The sequence below is a fragment of the Budorcas taxicolor genome, chromosome 25 (assembly GCF_023091745.1).
Source record: "Budorcas taxicolor isolate Tak-1 chromosome 25, Takin1.1, whole genome shotgun sequence".
In the NCBI taxonomy this organism is placed as follows: domain Eukaryota; kingdom Metazoa; phylum Chordata; class Mammalia; order Artiodactyla; family Bovidae; genus Budorcas; species Budorcas taxicolor.
The window spans coordinates 19,469,989-19,489,442 of NC_068934.1; the positions used below are offsets into that span (position 1 = coordinate 19,469,989).

General features: G+C 40.0%; 1 protein-coding gene across 1 annotated transcript in view; it reads left to right on the forward strand.

Annotated features, from left to right (window-relative positions):
* Positions 1-4,238: 4,238 nt before the first annotated feature.
* The window catches only part of LOC128069095 (glycerophosphodiester phosphodiesterase domain-containing protein 4-like), a 105,692-nt gene continuing 90,476 nt past the window's right edge, over positions 4,239-19,454 (forward strand). Inside the window, exons 1-3 of the mRNA XM_052662384.1 lie at positions 4,239-4,424; positions 9,036-9,139; positions 16,237-16,330. Of these exons, the coding sequence (XP_052518344.1) occupies positions 4,239-4,424; positions 9,036-9,139; positions 16,237-16,330 (384 nt within the window). The remainder of the gene's footprint in view (positions 4,425-9,035; positions 9,140-16,236; positions 16,331-19,454) is intronic.

Below are 19,454 nucleotides of genomic sequence, written 5' to 3' on the forward strand. Positions count from 1 at the left end.
TTCCATCGGATATCTTTTTCATTCTTACTGAAAGACTTTAACTACTGGAAGTCTTTCTTAAATACTTTAGTTGAAAGTCTTTAAGACTTTCTATTTCTTTTAATAGAAGTTACCTGTCTTTCTACTTTTGAATAGCTGAAAAGATCTTTATTTCACTATCTTTTTTAGAGCTCTTTTTGCAGAGTGCTAAATTCTGCTTAAACATTTTATAAAAGAATTTCTTCAGTTCTTTAAAGATGTTACTCTACTGTTTTCTGGATTCACATTTTTTTTTAAGAGAACTCATTTTTTTTGAAAGAATGTACAAGAGTCATTCTTTGAGATTTTCTTTTTATCAGGGTTTTTTTTTAAATTTAAAATTTTTTTAAATATAAATTTATTTATTTTAATTGGATTATCAGTATTTTTAAGCATCTTGATTCAGATGTGTTTTATCTTTTGTATGTGCTTTTTCTATGGGATTTGTGGTACTTCTTGGTCTGTGGGTTTATAATATTCTTCAATTTTGGACGATAGTAATTTGTTCCTCAAATATTTTTTGTCCCTTACTTTGTCCCTCCTCTCTTTCAGCAACTCCAGTCACATTTATCTTAGAATGCTTAAAGTTGTTCTGCAAGTCACAGTTTCTCTTCTTTTTTTCAAATTCTCAAGCTTATAATCTTTTTTTCTACAGTCCCCTCTTAATCTTAGCAGTGCATTTTTCATCTCACATGTTATATCTTTCATTTCTAGAAGTTCAGTCTACATCTTTTTAAAGAATTATTTTGCAAAGAATAGGTATTATAAATATCAGTGAAATAAATAACACTTGTTGATGTTTGCAAAAAAAATCATGTATTTCCTTCAAATATACACCTTCTTCTGCTGTCTTGAACATGGGATACAATTGTAATGACACTTTAATGTCCTTGCCTACTAAGTCTGTCATTTGAGATGTTTCTGAGTTGTTGTTGATTGATTTTTTTCTTATTTATGGATTGTGAATTTTTGCTTTTTTATTTTTAAAGTTATTTATTTATTTTTGGCTCTACTGGGTCTTTGTTGCTGCCTGGGCTTTTCTATAGTTGTGACAAGCAGGGGCTACTCTCTGGTTGCAGTGTGCAGGTTTCTTTCTCTCTCTTTTTTTTTTTTTGTGGTGGCCTCTCTTCTTGCAAAAAATGGACTGTAGGTTGCGTGGGTTTCACTGCTTGTGGCTCCTGGGCTCTAGGGCACTGGTTCAATAGTTGTGGCACACAGGCTTAGTTGCTCGATGGCGTGTGGGATCTTCCTGGTTCAGGGATCAAACCCATATCTCTTGCAATAGCAGGTGGATTCTTTATACTGAGCCAGTGTGGAGGCCTCTATCAGGAAAAATCCTGATAATTTTCATTGGGTGCTAGGCATTGTGAATTTTGCTTTGTTTTCTGTGTTTTATATTAAAAAAGTATTCTTGATCTTGTTCCATAACTTATATAACCTGGAAATATTTTCATTATTTTGAAACTTACCTTTAAGTTTGTCTGGTTAGACCACAGCCTTTAATGTAGGCTTAATTTTTTTTCCCACCACCTAGGCAATACCCATCTGAGTATGCTACGTGGTGCTCTAGGTATTACAAGGTTTTGCTCCTCTGGTGGAAATACCAACTCTTTTGAGAGTTGGTGCTGTGACCCTTTGGAGATTTTCTCATCACCTCCTTTTATGCAGTTCTCTCCCTGTCCTCAGGTAATTTCTTTGCAAGTGTGTATTGGTTAGTATACAATCTATACTGGAGAGACTCTGGAGAGACCCAGGAGATACCCTTATTTCCACCAATTCCCATTTCTTTCTGCTCATTTCTGGAATGTTGCCAGGGTTCACTATATTCTCACACCCTGTGCTTCATCCTGGAAGCTCAATAGAGATCGTAAATGGAGCATTAAAACACGTACTTCCTGTTTCCCCTCTCAAGGATTGCTGTCCTTCACTGTCTACTATATACTATGTGAAACCTTTTGTTACATATTTTGCCTAGTTTTTAAATCACTTAATGTGAGAGTATTACCCTAGGCCCTCTTATGTCATTTTAACCTGAAGTGGACATTCAGACTATTTGCTTTTTGCCACAACACTGGAGTGCACAAAGAAAGAGCACAAAGAAAGATTCCAGGGGCAGAGATAATTGCCTGGGATAAGATCTCTAAGAATATTTTTGTTTCATTAAAAGAAAGTGAAAGTGAAGTTCCTCAGTCGTGTCCAGCTCTTTGCAACCACATGGACTGTAGCCTAACCAGTCTCCTCTGTTCATGGAATTATCCAGGCAAGAATATTGGAGTGGGTTGCCATTTTCTTCTCCAGGTGGTCTTCCCAACCCAGGGATCAAACCCAGATATCCCACATTGCAGGCAGACACTTTACCATATGAGCCACCAGGGAAGCCACATTTCATTAAAAAAATTTCCCCAGATCCATACATTCTCTGAAAGTTCATATGTCTGAGAGCCTTATCTGAGCACAGAAGGATGAGAAAATGCAGTACTGATGTCTAGATGTCCTTACTATCTGGTTATTGTTGTTTTGCTGGTAAGAAAGCCCTTGTTAGCGAAATGTCATCTCCAACTTCTTGAAACGTCCTTAAAATAAGGGGAAGCACCCTTCTTTGTTCTTTTCTTCTTGTTAGTTGTATTGGAATGATAGATACACCTTGAGCAGCCATTTTGTACCCTGAGGAGCCATGTGTTGTAGTGGAAGAGCAAACTGAAAGATGTCTGGGTTCTAATGACATTGTAAAGCAACATACCACATAATTTCTTCTTTAAACCTTTGAAATTTTTTTGTTGGCAAAAGCAAAAATAAACTTATTTCAGCCATTGCTATTCTGAATATTCCATAATTCTTAATTGAAGCTCACTCTAGAAAAGCCACATGTGGGAGGAAAAAGAAGGGGCAGACACTTGTGTGTCTGAGCAACTCATTAGTCAAGGACGGTATTTTTCATATACTTCAACCATGTCTCTGAGATCTTAGGTTACATGAAGATCATTGTTGTTGTTTTTCAGTTGCTAGGTTGTGTCTGACTCTTTGTGACCCCATGGACTGCAGCACGCCAGGCTTCTCTGTCCTTCACTATCTCCTGGAGTTGGCTCAACTCATGTCCTTTGAGTTGGTGATGCCATCCAACCATCTTGTCCTCTGTTGCCCAGTTCTCCTCCTGCCCTTCATCTTTCCCAACATCAGGGTCTATTCAAGTAACTCGGCTTTTCGCATCAGGTGGCCAAAGTATTGGAGCTCCAGCTTCAGGATCAGTCCTTCCAATGAATAGTTTAGGATTGGCTGGTTTGATCTCCTTTCAATCAAGGGACTCTCAAGAGTCCTCTCCAGCACCACAGTTTGAATTCTTCCTTGCTCAGCCTTCTTTATGATCCAGCTATCACATCTGTACATGACTACTGGAAAAACCATAGCGTTGACTGTATGGACCTTTGTCAGCAAAGTGATGTCTCTGCTTTTTAATAGACTGTCTAGGTTGGTCATAGCTTTCTTTCCAAGGCGGAAGTGTGTTAATTTCATGGCTGCAGTCATTGTCCACGGTGATTTTGGAGCCCAAGAAAATAAAATCTGTCACCATTTCCACTTTTCACCCTTCTGTTTGCCATGAAGTGATGGGACTAGGTGCCATGATTTTAGTTTTCTGACTGTTGAGTTTTAAGCCAGCGTTTTCACTCTCCTCTTTCACCCTCATTTAGAGGCTCTTTAATTCCTCTTAACTTTCTGCCATTAGAATGGTATCATCTGCATATCTGAGGTTGTTGATATTTCTTCTGGCAATCTTGATTCCAGATTATATTTCGTCCAGCCTGGCATTTCTCATGATGTACTCTGCAGCTAAACTAAATAAACAGGGTGAAAATATGCAGCCTTAATGTACTCCTTTCAAGAGCATACTACTGTCTTAATAACACAGTCATATATATTATCTAGTTTGAACTTTTTCAGCACTCTTAGTTAGCTAGGGTAGAGAACATGGTACCATTATAACAGTGAAAAAGCTAAACTTTGAATGGTGCAGTATCTGCAATAAACACTCAAATAGTTAGTAGGAAAGATAGGATGAAGCTCTGCTCTTCTACATCAACTCCAGTTCATCTTCCTAGATTATGATCTTTTGAAAGATCTGTCCATTATTGATGGAATTTTCTGTAGAACAGTAGAGGTAGGAAACATGAAGAAGCTACTGGATTCTGACTATTTTATTTACCATTTCAGCAAAAGGGTGAACCATGGATGCTGTTAACAGGACTGAGACTGGAAATGAAGAGACAGGAAGATGGAAAAACTTTAATTCTTGGATTAAATACTACTTCAACTATGAATGCTATATGACTTTCCTTAATGGCTGCTACAGTTGTGAATGGCAAGCCCAACAGAAGAAAAAAGCTAGACGTCCACTCTGCTGCTGCTCTTTGGTATATGAGTCGGGAGGGAGATGGACCACACTTTCTTAGATGTGGGAAAGTGTGTATTCTCTCCTTGAGAGAAGTGCTATATAGTGTGCATGTCTCTGTGTGTGTATGTCTACAAACACAGTCATGCATCATGTTTAATGGATCTAAAATAAATTTAGTTAGAAAGTGATCAGAATTAGATAGGGAAAGAATGGAGAATGGCAGGAGAAATGATATTGGAAGAGTCAAAGGGCTTAGTATATTTTAGGTGGAGTGGAGGATATGAATGGAGAAGTGATGGGAAGTGAATGTAGAGAGAGAATGGGACAGATGTTGTGTGGTTTTAAGAATTTGACGTCTGCCATGTAGGAAATAGTCCCTAAATTAAGATCGGGGTAAAAAAGAATCCCTAAAGATTTTAAGCTTCTAATGTTGCCCCCGCTGTGTTTTGGAATGGTTTCATATGGAAGATGCAACAAAAGGTACAAGAGTAATGCAGGGAGATGTCTTTGCCTTCAAATAGAAAGCAACAGCAATATTCAAGGTAAAGCTGATGGTGTCCTGGATTAGCATCATAATGACAAAAGTGGAGAAGAACAAATTGATTGAACAGATATTTATTACTTAAGGATGATGTACTAAGTCATAAGAGAGCTATACAGAAGGACATAGAGTGAAAGAAGGGAGGCTTCCTGGGAAAGATGCCATTGGAAGAGGCAGTGTGGTATAATGGAAAAAATCCCTGAACCAGCACCTGAGACAATGTTTTAGTCCTTGTTCCATCTCTGCCCTTGAACTGGTTCTGTGCTATCTCTGAGCCCTTCCACAGATAGGGAATTAAACTACATAATTCTCAAAGTCCTTGGATAATTCTCAAAGCCCTATTTCTGCTCAGGAGAAGGAGTCTAGCATATAGCAAAAGAGCAAATTCCTTGTGTTCTAGGGAAAGACTGCCTGGATTAAATTTATGGCTTCATCACTGACTATCTCCAAACTAGAGCTTAACAACTGTGGGACCTTGGGCCAGTTACCTAACATTCCAGGGATTGGTTCCTCACTTGAATAATAGAGATGGTAGCAACAGTAACCACCAATTGGGTTTGTTATGAGGAGAGAATCGTTATGTGGAAACTTAAAACTGGGCTCAGCATACAATTAGCACTCAATAAATGTTAGCTATCATTTTGCTGTTCATGGAGTCACTGACTTGTGAAGTCATCTTCCACTTATAGGAATGATGGTGTAGGGGATTCTGGGTGGAGGAATTCAGGTGGTCAGAAGTCCAGAGATAGAGAAATATAGTGGTGTTTAGGGAAACATGAATTTCCGGTATTGAATTTATGAGCAGTTCAGTTCAGTCGCTCAGTCATGTCCGACTGTTTGCGACCCCATGAATCGCAGCACGCCAGGCCTCCCTGTCCATCACCAACTCCCGGAGTTCACTCAGACTCGCATTCATCGAGTCAGTGATGCCATCCAGTCATCTCATCCTTGGTCGTCCCCTTCTTCTCCTGCCCCCAATCCCTCCCAGCATCAAAGTCTTTTCCAATGAGTCAACTCTTCGCATGAGGTGGCCAAAGTACTGGAGTTTCAGCTTTAGCATCATTCCTTCCAAAGAAATCTCAGGGTTGATCTCCTTCAGAATGGACTGGTTGGATGTCCTTGCAGTCCAAGGGACTCTCAAGAGTCTTCTCCAACACCACAGTTCAAAAGCATCAATTGTTCAGCGCTCAGCCTTCTTCACAGTCCAACTCTCACATCCATACATGACTACTGGAAAAACCATAGCCTTGACTAGACGGATCTTAGTCGGCAAAGTAATGTCTCTGCTTTTGAATATACTATCTAGGTTGGTCATAAATTTTCTTCCAAGGAGTAAGCATCTTTTAATTTCATGGCTGCAATCACCATCTGCAGTGATTTTGGAGCCCAAAAAAATCAAGTCTGACACTGTCTCCACTGTTTCTCCATCTTTTTCCCATGGAATGATGGGACCGGATGCCATGATCTTCGTTTTCTGAATGTTGAGCTTTAAGCCAACTTTTTCACTCTCCTCTTTCACTTTCATCAAGAGGCTTTTTAGTTCCTCTTCACTTTCTGCCATAAGGGTGGTGTCATCTGCATATCTGAGGTTATTGATATTTCTCCAGATAAGGTGATAAATGGTAAGTGAGCAGGTCAGAAAGGAATGTTTTAATAAAATTTTGAGGCATCTTTATGTCAAGTTAAAATGTTTGAACTTTGTTCTGTAAACAGTGGGGAGCCTTTGAGCATTTTTGAGCAAGTGTGGCAACAGTGAGAATCAAAATAAGGAAATCTGTTTATGCAACAAGAACAAGTTCATTGAATGTGCTCCACAGTGAGTAAGACAACTAAGGCTTCTGGCCTTCCTGTGGCTTGTATTGTAGTGGAATGAGTTAGGTAATAAACAGTAATGAAGAAAGATGGTTTCATATAGTGATAAGAGCTTTGAAGATAATGCATAGGAAAATGGGAGCATGGTTAGAGAAAACTACTTTGAAGCAATGTCATGTGAACAATCTCTTAAATGTAAAAATCAAATCAGCCTTGTATACACGTCGGGGCAGAAATATTCCAGTCAGGGGAACCAGGAAGTGCAAAACTCTTAGGAATTAAAGAGCCTCCCGGTGAAGGTGAAAGAGGAGAGTGAAAAAACTGGCTTAAAACTCAACATTCAGAAAATGAAGATTATGGCATGTCGTCCTATCACTTCATGACAAATAGATGGGGGAAAAATGGAAACAGTGATGGATTTTATTTTCTTGGGCTCCAAAATTACTGCAGACAGTGACGGCAACCTTGAAATTAAAAGGCACCTGCTCCTTGGAAAAAAAGCTATTACAAACCTACACAGTGTATTAAAAAAGCGGAGACATCTCTTTGCCGACAAAGGTCTGTATAGTCAAAACTGTTTTTCCAGTAGTCGTGTATGGATGTGAGAGTTGGACCATAAAGATGGCTGGGCACCAAAGAATTGATACTTTTGATCTGTGGTACTGGAGAAGACTCTTGAGAGTCCCTTGGACAGCAGGGAAATCAAACCAGTCAATCCTAAAGGAAATCAACCCTGAATATTCATTAGAAGGACATGCTGATGCTCCAATACTTGGTCACCTGATGCAAAGACCCGAGTCAATGCAAAAGACCCTGGTGGAGGGAAAGATTGAGGGCAGGAGGAGAGGGAACAACAGAGGATGAGATGGTTGGATGGCATCATCAACTTGATGGACGTGAGTTTGCACAAACTCCAGGAGACAGTGAAACACAGGGAAGCCTGGTGTAGTGAAGGACAGGGAAGCCTGGTGTACTGCAGTCCAAGAAGTCACAAAGAGTAGGACATGACTGAGCAACTGAACAACAAAGGAACAGAACTGATCATGTTCTAGAAACATAAAGAAGACCAGTATGTCTGGAGTTCAATAATGGAGTTAGTATATAGAATGGGATGAGGTCAGGGATGGGCAAGACTTGATCACGTAAGACCTCTGGGCCATGGCAGGCAGTTGGGATGATATTCTTGTACAGTAGGCTGCTCTGGGAGGGTTGTAAGCAGGGGAGTGACTATGTGATACATATTTTTAAAAGTCCACACATGATTTGTGTAGAGGGTGAGTATAATCCAAGTCAAAACCTGTTCTCTTCATATTCCTACTCCAGAAGTGGTGGTTTAGTGCCTTGTTACCTATAATATCTCTCACCATTTTGAAGAACTCTGTTTTCCATTTTGTTTCCTTATTCTTAGTGCTCACAATAAATGTATAATTTGTTCAGGGCGGGGATTATTCTATACATTTTTAATAGTTTGGATGCAGTGTCCCAACAAGGCAAAATTTCTCATTCTTGTGATACAGTCATAGTCCTGGGACGAGTTTGACAGTGTATTGTTCTAGTTTGTGATACAATTTTCAGTGCAGGGGTTGTCTTCAAGGTTCAGTGTGTACACGTTTGCAGAAAGATCATTTCCATATTGGTTTTGAGCTGACAGATCCAGGCTGTTTCCCTGCTTGGTTGTGTGACCTTGAGTCATTTAACCTAACCTCTCTGAGCTTTAACTCTTTATTCTACAAAATGAGATTAACAATACCTAACTCGTATAACTCATATATGAGAATTAAAATAAATGTAAGTAATTTGTGAAGTCCCTAGCATTATAGCTACTGGGAAAAAAAAGAGTTATTCCCTAATCTAGTGCTCTTCTCCCCCAAATGTGGATAGATAAGTGACTATTCATAGTGAACTGATGAATAATGAATGAATGAATTACTCAGTGAATGAACATACATTTGGTACATGGAGAGGTAGATGAATTCAACAGATGATTGTTGAGAGACCATGATTGGCAATACATAGAAGTGTAGCGAAAGTTCCTTTTCCTCAAAGAAGAAACTGTGACATCAGATATAAACATATGCAACCAACTGTAATTCAGGATAATGTTATAAATAAAGTTTTGTAAAATTCCATAGGGTTAAAAGAATACAGTGGTCTCTCCAGTCAGGGGAGGGTAATGCTACATTGTAACTATGTAGGCCTCTGAGGAGTATAAACAAATGTTGCAGAAGTACCATAAATAAATGGAGTTAAATGAGATTTCCTTCTGTCTCTTCCCAGAGAGAGCGATTATTTTACCCATGGCTGATTATGTCATTTTGCTTGTCTGTGCTTTTATTTTTCACATGGATAGAAACTTCAAATGAATTCAATGGCTTTGACTGGTGAGTTTTACTTTTTGTATTTTCATTTGTGTAAGGGCTCTTTGGTATAATTACCACATGGATCTTACTTCAGGCTGAAAAGATCTGGTTACATAAGAGGGAGGGTGGACAAAGTTGGATTTTCTGCATCTGGTGTATGGGAGGCCTGACTCTGGGGAAGCGTAAGCATGCTCAGCACCCTCAGCTACTATACTTCCCTTCCACCTGTGCTCACTCTCACTCTTAGACCAAATCTGGCTCAGGGGGAAGCTTTCTCTGTGCTTCCAGTGCCCCCAGTCCTTCTATTCAGATTACTCCCTGATACCTTGTTCCTCAACTTCTTGATCTGGGTTACTGATGCCTACACTAGTTGGTCTTCATGATCTCTGTGCATGAACCCTGATGTCTGTCTCACCTCCAGCCTCTTACTCTTTCTCTGTCCTTACCGGGCTTCCTGAAACTCTAAAGACGGGTGTGATGTGTGATCTGAGCACCCTTCTGGCCAAACTCCAAGACAACTCTCAGTTCTTCCAGCTTCTCTAGCCTTGATTGTTATGTATCTTACCCATTATTTAGTGTTTGATGGAGAAATGGGTCTGTTTAAGTATGAGGCTTTTTAAAAATGTAATTTATTGTTTTTGTTCAGTTGCTAAGTCATGTCTGATTCTTTGTGACCCCATGGACTGCAGCATGCCAGGATTCCCTGTCCTTCACTATATCTCAGAATTTGCTCAAACTCATGTCCACTGAGTCAGTGATACCATCCAACCATCTCATCCCCTCTCACCCAATTCTCCTCCTACCCTCAACCTTTCCCAGCATCAGAGTCTTTTCCAATGAGTTGGCTCTTCACATCAGGTCGCCAAAGTATTGGAGCTTCAACATAAATCCTTCCAATGAATATTCAGGGTTGATTTCCTTTAGGATATCTGGTTTGAACTCCTTGTTTTCCAGGGGACTCTCAAGATTCTTCTCCAATACCACAGTTCAAAAGCATCAATTCTTCGGTGCTCAGCCTTCTTTATTGTCCAACTCTCATATCCATACATGACTACTGGTAAACCCCTAACTTTGAGTATATGGACCTTTGTCAGTGAAGTGATGTCTTTGCTTTTTAATATACTGTCATGTAATTCTTCCAAGAAGCTAGTATCTTTTAATTTCATGGCTGCAGTCACCATCCACATTGATTTTGGAACCCAAGAAAATGAAATCTGACACTAATTTCCACATTTCCCCCATCTATTTGCCAAGAAGTGATAAGACCAGATGCCATGATCTTCATTTTTTGAATGTTGAGTTTTAAGCCAGCTTTTTCACTCTCCTCTTTTGCCCTCATCAAGAGACTCTTTAGTTCCTCTTCACTTTTTGCCATTAAAGTGGTGTCATCTGCATATCTAAGGTTGTTGATATTTTTCCCAGCAATCTTGATTCTTGGGTCTGATTAGGGCTGTTTTGTTGCTGTTGTTGTTTTGGGCATTTCTTTTGGTTAGTCTTGTTAAAGGTTTGTCATTTTGCTTATCTTTTTGAAAAACTAAATTTTAGTTTTGTTGATTCTGTCATTGTTTTCCCGTTCTTTATTTCACTTATTTACCAAGTAAATTGGCCCTTGAATGGAGCAAAGGCATTGACAAAAGATGAAAGTATGCTACCAATCTTACTCCTAGTTTTCTCCTACAAGAACTTTTAATAATTTACCAGATTTTTTGTCATTGGGGAAGAATAAATACTTTTATGGGATTCCTGGACACTGACTGTGAACTTTCTGAAATGTAAAACTGGATATAAAATGCTGCTATGATTCCTTAGTAAGAGTAGGAACTTTTGAGTATTAGGTAGTCAATAAAATTCTGGTTCAGACTCATATCTTCATTGGGCATAGTGGGTCCCTAGACCACCCTGTGGTTATTTCTCTAGTTCTTGAATGCATACTCCAATAAACATACTCAAATTCATTCATAGTCCCCACAGCAATACTCCATCATCAAATAGGAGATGAAAATATAAGAGAAGCTCCCCCTGATCCTAAAGCCACAGTAGGTTTCATAGGCAGTTCCATGGCTGCCATGGCAAATGACCACAAATTGAGTGACACCAAAGAATACCATTTCTTATCTCACAGTTTTGTTGGTCAGAAGTGAGGTATGACCTGGGTACTCAAGGTGCTTAGCTGGCCTGTGCTTTTAACTGGGGCTCTGAGTGAGACTCACTTCCAGGTTTATTTAAGTTGTTGGCAGAATCCAGTTTCTTCTGGTTGTTGAAATGAAGTGTTCATTCATTAGTGATTGTCAGATGGGAGTTGTTCCCAGCTTCTAGCTTGTGACCTTCTCTATCTTCAAATCTAACAGTGGTGTTTCAACTCCTTCTCATGCTTCAAATTTCTCTGATTTCTCATTTCTCATGTCTCTGAGTTCCTTTTCTGCCTTCTTTACTTATTTTAAGAGCTCATGTGACTACACTGGATTCAATCTGATAATCCAGAATAATCTTCCTACTTTAAAGGCAGCTGAATAGTAACCTTAATTGAAAATGTTCCTCTTATAGTCTAACATAACATCATCACTAGTGACACCAGAGGACAAAGATATATATTTCTCAGACCCTGATGCAGGGAAAGGTTGAAGGCAGAAGAAGAGGGTGACAAGAGGATGAGATGGTTGGATGGCATCACCAACTCAATGGACATGAACCTGGGCAAACTCCAGAGGATAGTGAAGGATAGAGAGGCCTGGCGTGTTGCAGTCCGTGGGGTCACAAGAGTTGGATATGACTTAGAGACTGAACAACAACATACAGATATATGTGTGTGTGTATATACACACATATATATGTATTTAAATGATATATATATGAATAAAATGTAAGTTTATAATATATATGATATGTAAGGAAATATATATATATATATATATATATATATGAATTTTTGCTTATCCCATTTCTCTGTCATTGAAAATAAGATGTGTGACTAGTAGTTAATCGTATATCAGTTCAGTCGCTCAGTCATGTCTGACTCTTTGCGACCCCATGAATCGCAGCATGCCAGGCCTCCCTGTCTATCACCAACTCCCAGAGTTCACTCAAACTCACGTCCATCGAGTCAGTGATGCCATCCAGCCATCTCATCCTCTGTCATCCCCTTCACCACCTGCCCTCAATCCCTCCCAGCATCAAAGTCTTTTCCAATGAGTCAACTCTTCGCATGAGGTGGCCACAGTGCTGGAGTTTCAGCTTTAGCATCATTCCCTTCAAAGAAATCCCAGGGCTGATCTCCTTCAGAATGGACTGGTTGGATCTCCTTGCAGTCCAAGGGACTCTCAAGAGTCTTCTCCAACACCATAGTTCAAAAGCATCAATTCTTCGGCACTCAGCCTTCTTCACAGTCCAACTCTCACATCCATACTTGACTACTGGAAAAACCATAGCCTTGACTAGACGGACCTTAGTCAGCAAAGTAATGTCTCTGCTTTTCAATATGCTATCTAGGTTGGTCATAACTTTCCTTCCAAGGAGTAAGCGTCTTTTAATTTCATGGCTGCAATCACCATCTGCAGTGATTTTGGAGCCCAGAAAGATAAAGTCTGACACTGTTTCCACTGTTTCCCCATCTATTTCCCATGAAGTGATGGGACCGGATGCCATGATCTTCATTTTCTGAATGTTGAGCTTTAAGCCAACTTTTTCACTCTCCGCTTTCACTTTCATCAAGAGGCTTTTTAGTTCCTCTTCACTTTCTGCCATAAGGGTGGTGTCTTCTGCATATCTGAGGTTATTGATATTTCTCCCAGCAATCTTGATTCCAGCTTGTATTTCTTCCAGTCCAGCATTTCTCATGATGTACTCTGCATATAAGTTAAATAAGCAGGGTGACAATATACAGCATTGATGTACTCCTTTTCCTATTTGGAACCAGTCTGTTGTTCCATGTCCAGTTCGAACTGTTGCTTCCTGGCCTGCATACAGATTTCTCAAGATGCAGGTCAGGTGGTCTGGTATTCCCATTTCTTTCAGAATTTTCCACAGTTTATTGTGATCCACACAGTCAAAGGCTTTGGCATAGTCAATAAAGCAGAAATAGATGTTTTTCTGGATCTCTCTTGCTTTTTCCATGATCCAGCGGATGTTGGCAATTTGATCTGTGGTTCCTGTGCCTTTTCTAAAACCAGCTTGAACATCAGGAAGTTCACGGTTCAAGTATTGCTGAAGCCTGGCTTGGAGAATTTTGAGAATTACTTTACTAGCGTGCTAGTACTTAAATTAGAGGCATAAACATCATCCAGTGATCAATTCTCAGAACAGATGTAACAACCTTCTCTAGCATTTTCTGTAATAGCATACGGTCTAATCCCAACAATGAATACTTCTCTGAATCATCCCAGACCAAGCCAATATTTTTAATCATTTTGAAAATTCTTAGGCTTCATCTTTCATTTTTCTTTTTAAACTAGTTTTAAAGTATCTGCTTATTTATTTTTGGCTTCGTTGAGTCTTTGTTGCTGCATGTGGGCTTTTTTCTAGTTGTGATGAGCAGGGGCTACTCTTTAGTTTCAGTGCACGGACTTCTCATTGTGGTGGCTTCTCTTATTGTGGAACATAGACTCTAGGATGTATGGGCTTTAGTAGTTGCACTATGTGGGCTCAGTAGTGTGGCTCACGGGCTTAGCTGCCCCATAGCCTGTGGGATCTTCCCGGATAAAGAGTTGAACCCGTGTCTTCTGCATTGACAGGTGGATCTTTACCACTGAGCCACCAGCAAAGCCTTCATCCCATTTTCTACTGCCTCTCCTTTTGAAACTTTAGTTTCATGCGTGTTAGGCCTTTTCTCTTCTTCCCATAAGTGTCATATTCTTTCTTCTGTACTTTTCATATTTTTTTGTGTCTCTGTTTCCTTCTTGATATTTGTCTCCTGACTTGGTTTTTTGCTAAACTAATTATTTTGGCTGTGTTTTGCCTGCTATTAAATTTGTCCACTGCATTCTTAATTTTTGTTGCTGTATTTTCCTTTGTAGAATTCCTAATTGGTTCTCTTTTTAATAGGTCTCTGTGCTTTGTCACTCAGTCCAACTCTTTGTGACCCTATGAACTCTAGCCCACCAGGCTCCCTCTGTCCATGGGATCCTCCAGGCAGGAATACTGGAGTGGGTTGCCATGCCCTCCTCCAGGGGATCTTGTCAACCCAGGGATCGAACCCAGGTCTCCCACATTGCAGCTCTCCCACAATTTTTCCTTTGCCAGCAGTACCCAGCAGGTAGATGGGACCTTCACCTGTTTGGTGTGAGAATTTGGAAATGACCTAATATTAAATATTTAGTGGAAACAGTGTCAGACTTTATTTTGGCGGGCTCCAAAATCACTGTAGATGGTGATTGCAGCCATGAAATTAAAAGACGCTTACTCCTTGGAAGGAAAGTTATGACCAACCTAGATAGCATATTGAAAAGCAGAGACATTACTTTGCTGACTAAGGTCCGTCTAGTCAAGGCTATGGTTTTTCCTGTGGTCATGTATGGATGTGAGAGTTGGACTATGAAGAAGGCTGAGCACCAAAGAACTGATGCTTTTGAACTGTGGTGTTGGAGAAGACTCTTGAGAGTCCCTTGGACTGCAAGGAGATCCAACCAGTCCATTCTGAAGGAGATCAGCCCTGGGATTTCTTTGGAAGGAATGCTGCTAAAGCTGAAGCTCCAGTACTTTGGCCACCTCATGCAAAGAGTTGACTCATTGGAAAAGACTCTGATGCTGAGAGGGATTGGGGGCAGGAGGAGAAGGGGACGACCGAGGATGAGACGGCTGGATGGCATCACGGACTCGATGGACGTGAGTCTGAGTGAACTCCAGGCGATGGTGATGAACAGGGAGGCCTGGCGTGCTGCGATTCATGGGGTCGCAAAGAGTTGGACACGACTGAGCGACTGAACTGAACTGAACGGAAAATAGATAAGAAGGCCATTATGTTGATGAGGGCAGAAAATAATGTGGCTAGAGAAATTATTAGAAAAGAGAGAGGTACCATTGAAGGCAAAACCAAACTTTTCTTTCTCATTTGGAATATAAAGTCAGTATTGCTGCTGGAAACGTCATGTAATTAATTCTTTGGCTGTCTTTAGACTGCTTTATGTCTATCCTATATGTTCTTATCCCCTGCATTTCATTTTTTGATCATTCCTCTGCTTGCATATGGATATGAGTCCTTTATCTCTCTGAAGATCTTGAATATATTTTTTATTGTTCTTTTCTGATTGTTATCTTATATTTTTGTGCAAGTTATTGTATTAGTTGGCATTATTAGGTTAATTTGTTAACATCACTTACACATTTTCTGATTCCTGGCTGTGAGATCATGTTTTACAGGATACTCTTCTCAGTGTCTTGATCTGGGATTAGCCTTGCTAGGTTGACTGCTTGTCTAACTTTTTCTTTTGGCATGTCTTCTCACCCCTGACCTAAGAGAAATTTTTCTTATATTTAATGTGGTAATATGTTCAATAATCTGTATTTTATATTATTAAAACATAATTTCTCTAGGTCTCATAAGGAGAGGAAATAATTTCTGTTATCTTGAAATGAAGAGTCTAAATTCTATGACATATAGTATTTAGAGTAATTGTAACATTGTTTAACTTAAATCAGTTTGTTAGCAGTTTTAAGTTATAACCTACTTTAGTAACAAGGAGGACTACAAATCTCTTACACAAGATATATATGTTAATATAGTGGCTTGCTATTGTGTAAGAGAACATATTTATAAGGACAAGGAATCTGCCAAATAGGCATGTATTAGCTATATGAAGGCAGTGAACTTATGGATGACTTTTTCTCTTTTGATATTCCATAATTCCTGTATTTTATTGTTTTTTTAAAGAGTGTATAGTTTTTGAGTCTTTATTCTAAATAACTTTAAAAAGCATACCAATTGTACAGAATCCTATTAATGTACCTGATTGTAGAGCAAAATTAAAACTTCTCAACTAAATACCTGTAAAGGGTAACTGTTCCCAAATTGCTCCTCTTCTTATTCCCCTGTTTTCTTATGCCTCATCTAGTCCAGTCATATCCCCTATCCTTGACAGAGATACTACTAACTTCTTTATTTTAGAAATTGAAACACATTTTTGCAGGGTTGTTTTCCTAGGTACAGGAGTCTGGTTCTTTTGGTCCATTGTCTTGCTGAGTTTCCTTGGGATCCTGGCTGCCTACACAACACTCCTACTGGTGAGTAATGTTTCCCATTTCTCCCACTCCCTTCCTGAGTAGTCTCATGAAGTGCTCTGTCTGTCATATGGTTCCCAACTGGTGCTGGGAGCCCTCAGATCACTCTTCACAGAGTCTGGGTCTTCATCAGCCACTTAAATATTAGGCAGGAGGGATAGAGGGGTAAAAAGGCTCGTGCTGTTAGATGGTGTGTCTTTTCACTTTGATCCTTTGAAAGGGTGGCAGAACATCCTTTTTTTCTTTCTGTGTTTCATGGCTTATTTTCTGATTCATTTAGTGTTGTCATTTTAGATACCTGCATCTTCACATGGCAATACACTTATTCATTGAACTGCTCATTTCATAGCCCATCTCTTGAGGATCAGTCTTTCTGGATCTTACAAATTATCTAGTGAGTTAAACCTGTTCTGCTCTGCAAATGCTAATCCCCTAATCCAGGTGCAAATTACATTTTAGCAAATGTATTTAGGTAATAGAGACCCTGCCTGTTTCCTGACATAGTAGTGTTGTGTAGTGTGGAAAAGTCACACCAAACAGAGTAGTGTCATGTAGTGTGAGAAACGTAGGCCAGGCAGCAGAGGAGTCTTCAGAACTGGAAAGCTTATGGGAGACTAACTTTTAGGTAACTAGCGTTTTTCTGTGCCCACTTACACATAGGACATGTATATCTTTCTCTGGTTTCATAATTTCTTGTCTCCACAGATTTCCTCTCTGATACTAAAGAACCCAACTCCCACAAGAGTTTACATTTGGATTAATTTTTCTTTCAGCAAAATATATTATATGAGTGATAAGTACTTAGGTTACAGAGATCAAAAATATTTGATTTCTGTTTTCATACAGGGCACTTCAGAGGTAAGTATGAAAAATAAAGTTACAGTTGTCCTTAATAAAATGAGTGTAGAATCTAATAGGGAACTAGACCATAGACAAAAGTAAGGAACAAAGAGCATTATAATTGTCATTCACTTCAGTTCAGTTCAGTCACTCAGTTGTGTCTGACTCATTGCAAGCCCGTAAATCACAACATGCCAGGCCTCCCTGTCCGTCACCAACTCCCGGAGTTCACTCAAACTCATGCCCATCAAGTCAGTGATGTCATCCAGCCATCTCATTCTCTGTCGTCCCCTTTGCCTCCTGCCTCCAATCCCTCTCAGCATTAGGGTCTTTTCCAATGAGTCAGCTCTTCTCATGAGGTGGCCAAAGTACTGGAGTTTGAGCTTTAGCATCAGTCCTTCCAATGAACACCCAGGACTGATCTCCTTTAGGATGCGCTGGTTGGATCTCCTTGCAGTCCAAGGGACTCTCAAGAGTCTTCTCCAACACCACAGTTCAAAAGCACCAATTCTTCAGTGCTCAGCTTTCTTCACAGTCCAACACTCAAATCCATACACGACCACTGGAAAAACCATAGCCTTGATTAGATGGAACTTTGTTGGCAAAGTAGTATCTAGCTTTTGAATATGCTATCTAGGTTGGTCATAACCTTCCTTCCAAGGAGTAAGCGTCTTTTAATTTCATGGCTGCAGTCATCATCTACAGTGATTTTGGAGCCCCAAAAAATAAAGTCTGACACTGTTTCCACTGTTTCCCCATCTATCTGCCATGAAGTGATGGGACCAGATGCCATGATCTTCGTTTCCTGAATGTTGAGCTTTAAGCCAAGTTTTTCGCTCTCTTTCACTTTCATCAAGAGGCTTTCTGCCATAAGGGTGGTGTCATCTGCATATCTGAGGCTATTGATATTTCTCCCGGCAATCTTGATTCCAGCTTGTGCTTCTTCCAGTCCAGCGTTTCTCATGATGTACCTGCATGTAAGTTAAATAAGCAGGATGATAATATAGAGCCTTGATGTACTCCTTTTCCTATTTGGAGCCAGTCTGTTGTTCCATGTCCAGTTCTAACTGTTGCTTCCTGACCTGCATACCGGTTTCTCAAGAGGCAGGTCAGGTGGTCTGGTATTCCCATCTCTTTCAGAATTTTCCACAGTTTATTGTGATCCACACAGTCAAATGCTTTGGAATTAGAGGGTCCTAAATAAAGTTCTACCTGGGTACTGAGAAGGAAGCGTTAACTTCCAGCCAGGAAGATTAAGTGAGGCTTCTTGGAAGAGGTGGCACAGGAGGAGGATCTTGAAGGGATGTTAGATTTAGACATGTTTATGAGGATGGAGGAAAAAAAGTTCCAGAACATGGGGGTATCATGACAAAGTCAGGAAGACAGACATACATACAGTTTGACTTGATAAGATGGAAGAATCAGTGATGGTGGTGGTTTAGTCGCTAGGTTGTGTTTGACTCTTGTCACCCCATGGACTGTAGCCTGCCAGGCTCCTTTGTCCAAGGGATTCTCCAGGCAAGAATACTGGAGTAGGTTGCCATTTCCTTCTCCAGAAGAATCAGTACTGTTAACATATAAGGTATAATGAAGAATAATGTGAAATATGGATAAAATGGTAGGATTTTCAAAGATTTTGGAAGGCCTAAAAAATAGGCCAAGACATTTAGCATAAATCAGATTTCTAGTTAGGATAATCATTCTCGAAGTCATTGTATGGAAACTGTATGTAGACAGAGATTAGTAAGAAACTTTTTAATGAGGAAGATGTGGATGAATGATGTGCTTGGGTCCACCAAACTGTATTTCACTTATACACAGTAAACAAAATGGTATAGGACATGGCTATCTTCAGTTCAGTTCAGTTCAGTTCAGTCGCTCAGTCATGTCCGACTCTTTGTGACCCCATGAATCGCAGCACGTCAGTCCTCCCTGTCCATCACCAACTCCCGGAGTTCATTCAGACTCACGTCCATCGAGTCAGTGATACCATCCAGTCATCTCATCCTCTGTCATCCCCTTCTCCTCCTGCCCCCAATTCCTCCCAGCATCAGAGTCTTTTCAAATGAGTCAACACTTCGTATGAGGTGGCCAAAGTACTGGAGTTTCAGCTTTAGCATCATTCCTTCCAAAGAAATCCCAGGGCTGATCTTCAGAATGGACTGGTTGGATCTCGTCGCAGCCCAAGGGACTCTCAAGAGTCTTTCTCCAACACCACAGTTAAAAAGCATCAATTCTTCAGCTTTCAGCCTTCTTCACAGTCCAACTTTCACATCCATACATGACT